The following is a 4,993-nucleotide window of genomic DNA, read 5'->3' as shown; positions in this document are numbered from 1 at the left end:
TGAAAGACAAAGTAACAGAATTTTCAGGGAATACATTTAGGAACTTGGGGTGGGGAAGATTTTGTGCAAAAGTCACAAAATTGCAAATCATAGAGGAAAATATTGGTACATTTGAAACAATTAAAAATTTTAAATTTTATAAATGAAAACATACCATAAAGCAATCAAAGAAATAATTCATAGATTGGAAGAAAATATTTGTGTAACATATAACAGATAAAAGATTATGATCTGAAATATATAAAGAATACTTACAAATCTCTTAGAAAAAGATATCCCAATTGAAAAATTGGCAAAACACATGAGTAGCTATTTTACAGAAGTGGGAGTAGAAATGGCCAAATGCCATATGAAGAGATGTTCAACCTCAGTAGCCAGGAACATGCATTTTAAAACTATAAAATTTAGAAAGTCTTATAATACCAAGTATTAGTGGATATGTAGTAGTGTAAAAGGCACTGTTTTGCATTCTAATGTAAGTAGAAGCTAATACAACATTTTGGAAAATAATTAGTAAAGTTGAAGATATACTTCAATTTTATGGTGTAGCATTTATATGGTCTAGCATTTCAGTTTATAGGCCTATGCCTTGGAAAAACTCTTACACAGGTATATCAGAGTGTACCTAGCAGTGTTGTTTGTAATAACAATAAGCAAAATAAAACAACTCAGTTGTTCATCAACTTGGGAATAGGTTAAAACGACTGTGGTATATTATTTTATACTCCAGTGAAAACAAAGGAGATAACAAAACCACAGTATACTCATTGATCAGTACGAGTCTCAAAACATATTGAAAAGACAAAATAGTTTATTAATAAACTTTATAAACTTCAAAAACATGCAAAATAAATGAAAGATCCATATATGTAGCAAAACTAATAAAAACGAGAATTTTAAGCACAAAATTTTTAGAATGTAGATTATTCTTAATGTGGAGGCAGTGGAAGAGAAGGAGTTTCAGAAGTGGGTATAAAGTTCTGTGTTAAGCTGGATTCTCAGTTCTTTATATCGTTATTTTTATTTTCATAAGCATTGTTTATAGCCTTTTGAAAGTTTGAAAGATTTAATAATTATAAAATTGCAGTTGTATTACAAAACATTTTTCAATCAGCCATTCTACTATTTCATAGCATTGATGTCAGGAGACTGTTTCCATATTTCCAACATAAATCTCTGACTTGGTTTCTTTCTCCTGTCATTTCAGACTATCTCATGCCTTTCTTTTGTTTTATGATTTCATTGTGCTTCATAAAGTACATGCTGAAATACATGTTCCTGATACATCATTTTTAACAATTTGCTACTCTTGGTAAGAGAGCATTTGAAAGTGTTGGAAAATTTTTGCAGCAGGAATTCTTTGTTGGTTTTCAGGCTATTCCTTGGCGGCAGCGGTATAAGTCTGTAAATAAAATATTTTTTCCAGTGCATGTATATGATGGTTTGATTTTTCTCCCCCCTTATCAATAGGCAAGTGAAAGACCAGAATAAGAAGGTAGCAAATCTGAAGCACAAGGAACAGGTGGAAAAGAAGAAGAGTGCACAGATGCTAGAAGAGGCTCGGCGAAGGGAGGACAATCTCAACGACAGCTCAGCACAGCTACAGGTTAGAACACAGGAGAACTGAAAGGATGGGGTGAAGAGCTTTGCATAATTGCATGTTGTTTTTCTCTTCATCTTGATCCTCTTTTTTCTCTTTCTAACCCTGCTTGCTGCCTCCCCCTCAGACCAGTTGTTTAGCAATAAAGGAATGGCTTTAAATAGAAAAGGCAAGTTTTATTCCACAGCTTTGTGAGGACATCTCAGCACAGGAGAAAGCTCATCTTGCTTCGAGTCAATCACAGTTATTTGGTAAGTTCATTGTCAGTTTAATGAGTGCGTACTGTTGAGCTTTAGGGTGGTCATTGTAACTATTTGCCTTTTTCCTTCATTAAAGTGCATCGCTAATCTTGGGTTATGTCTGCATTTTAATTTTCAATTCTTCCTTCCCCCTGTTTTTCCCTTTCTTTTCTATTTTTCCTTCCCTCTTTCTTTCCTTCCTTTTTAAAAATTCAGTTTAGAGGGCATATTTCACAGTCATGCAGAATGTATAAACTATACTTTTTTGTTTCAATGGAGTGACAATTGATGTGTAAACCTAATTATTCACAGATTAAGTTAATCCAGGTTCAATAACAGTAGTAGCGGTGGCCATATGATAAGTGCCAATTAAGTGCCCAGTCCTTGAAACTAGGCCCTGGGCATTCACTGTTTCTAACCTTCACAGTGATCCAGTGGGGCAGATGATTTTATGCACAATTTACAGATGACGAAATAGACTTAGAAAATCAAACTACTTACGTAAATGCACACAGCTTTCTAAATGGCTCAGCCATCATTCTAATGGAAACTTCCTGGATCTCTAGCCTGTCCAAATGAAGTTTAAGTTTTAGAAAAGAATACCATAAACTTACCAGTAACCTCTGAAACTTCTGCTGAGACTAAGCCACTCACTGCCAGATTGTTTTTCTCTCATCACAACTTCTAACTGGGTATGATAGAGTGTTTATGCCACAATTGCACAATCGTGAAATCTTTACTGGAAAGATTTGGAGGAGTTAGTATCTGGTATGTCGAAGCATTTTAAGGCATTCAACATACTCATTTCAGACATTAAAATCTGAGTTAATCCCTGTTTTCATTCCTTTTTACATGACTTTTATTGATTTTAAAATACATACTCCTTATAGAAACAGTATAAATTTCCTTGAGAAACAGTATAAATTTCCTCAAACATACCAACTTTTGAAAAAGTAACATACCAATTTTCCCTCACCCTTGCCAGCAAGAATTTGACACTGTCAATTTTCTCTTCTTCCTCCTTTTTTTTCCAGTGCCAAATCTGATAAGTGGAAATATTTAATGTTTGCTTTAATTTATATTTCTCTGAGTACCAGTGAGGCTGAGTATTTTTTCATATCTTAAATTTTTATTTATTTGGTAATTCAAATCTATTTTTATTCCATGGCGTTTTTTTCCCCCACACATGGATTTTCTGTTCAGTTTTTTCCCTATTTAGAGAACATATAAATATTTACCTATAAGTTTTTTAAATTTGTTCTAGGCTTTCATTTTCTACTTGTACTTTTTAAGTTAAATTGCTTCAGGCTATTTTGTGTGGTGATGGTCTTAGCTTTTCTTCATTGCTAACAGTTTTACTAGACTATAGGAAATTATTTCATTGCTCACAAATTTGAATTGGCATCTTTATATTCTATGAAATATTTTAATATTGGGCTGTTTCTAGAATTTCAGAACCTCTCTTGTTGAGAACTAGGATCACATTTTTTAATTGGTGAAAATATTTATTTTATGATAAGCCCTTCTTTATGTTAAATTCTTAACTGTTTCATTTGTCTTGTTTCTCCCTCCCCTCCTGCCATTTTAATGTTTTCTCCTACCAGTCTGTCTTTGTAAACGGAAAGGCGCCCTTTTAATCTTCTATTAGTTGTTATGATAACACCAAAAGTGCTTTTGTATGTAATCTTTTATTTTTTTTTTTTATAATCCAAGAGATAAGTAAGTTAAATTATTTATTTATATTTTATATATAGAGAAAATTAATTTAGAGTGAGTGAATGACTTTTCCAAGGTGCCTTGGTAAGTGGTAGATATTTAAGATTAAAGTACTGAAAAATGATAGCTGAAGGCCATATGCACAATACATATGTATGTAATTCATTCAAATCTAGTAAAAAGAACACCGGACTACAAATAGGATACTTTGAATTAGATCTCAGTTCTTTTACTAACTATCTCTGCTACTTATTTCTTAACTGCCTTATTGCAAATGACAACCCAGTGGTAGTAAGTATCCCTAGCACCCCTGGATTTTGATGTCTAAATATGATTCCCTACTGAAAGAAGCTGTCAGTTCTTGGAGAAATGGCTAATAGTAGAATCATGAGGGAGTAGAATAGTAGAAAAACAGTTGATTGAGGGTTTATATTTTTTTAAATTCTTCTTCTTGATTTTTTTGTGTTTTCAATTTCTGAATATAATTTGTGTCCATCTATTGATGTTTTCATGAAGTAGAGAAAATAAAGGGAAGGAATTATTTTAGTATTTTAATGTTTCTACTATAGGCATAATAATAATTCTGAGATTAAAATATATTCTTTCTCATGTTAAAAAGAAATACTTTATACTTCATATTTTGATCTTTGATGAGTCATGAGTATTTAATCTTTATCAGATGCCACTTTGGCTTCCAAAAGTTAATTCTTCTTACTGTGTTAACAAACACACAGTGTGTTTTCTTTTGTTCATAAGATTAAAACTTGGTTTAAACTGGAAGGTTCATTTTCACCCTTTGTTATTCAGTGACTGACACTTAATGATGTTAAGTTCATTAGTGGCTTCACTTTTTCTCGTAGAAGTTAGTTTGCCACAGTGAGTCGTACCACTTTTTTATTACCTTTCTTTATTGTGAAAAATAAAATTCTGTCTTTCTTTCTCTTTCTTTCACTTTCTTCCCCTTCCTTCCTTCCTTCCTTCCTTCCTTCCTTCCTTCCTTCCTTCCTTCCTTCCTTCTTTCCTTCCTTCCTCTCTCTCTCTCTTTCTTTCTTTCCTCCCTCCTTCCCTCCCTCCCTCCTTCCCTCCTTTCTTCCCCTTCTCCGTCTTTCCTTCCTTCCTTCTTTTCTTTTCTTTCTGTGACATTGGTTAACAAAATCCAGTAAGTTCCAGGTATACAATTCAACAGTAATGCATATGTATATACATTGCATTGTGTGTTCGTGTCTCATAGTTAGAGTTCTTTCTGGCTGGGCCATCTTTAACAATGGGATACTTTGATCAAATGAGCCTCGCTAAGCTCTTTGCTGTCTATCACACACCAGTTCCTATTAAACTATAGTTTATTAAACTATAATTTGTATGATGACAGGTCCCTCACTGGAGCAGGTTCTCTATCTAAATTTTTTTAGGCAGTTAGAGGAAAGGTCAAAGAATCTTT

The 4,993-nt window shown here is 33.1% G+C and overlaps 1 protein-coding gene across 1 annotated transcript in view; it reads left to right on the top strand.

The window, feature by feature from the left end:
* The window catches only part of ERC1 (ELKS/RAB6-interacting/CAST family member 1), a 513,889-nt gene that overhangs the window by 223,411 nt on the left and 285,485 nt on the right, over positions 1-4,993 (top strand). Inside the window, exon 13 of the mRNA XM_011367885.2 lies at positions 1,471-1,606. Within this exon, the coding sequence (XP_011366187.1) occupies positions 1,471-1,606 (136 nt within the window). The remainder of the gene's footprint in view (positions 1-1,470; positions 1,607-4,993) is intronic.

The sequence above is a fragment of the Pteropus vampyrus genome, unplaced genomic scaffold (genome assembly GCF_000151845.1).
Source record: "Pteropus vampyrus isolate Shadow unplaced genomic scaffold, Pvam_2.0 Scaffold137, whole genome shotgun sequence".
Classification (NCBI taxonomy): Eukaryota; Metazoa; Chordata; class Mammalia; order Chiroptera; family Pteropodidae; genus Pteropus; species Pteropus vampyrus.
This window is presented reverse-complemented; position numbering and strand designations above follow the sequence as displayed.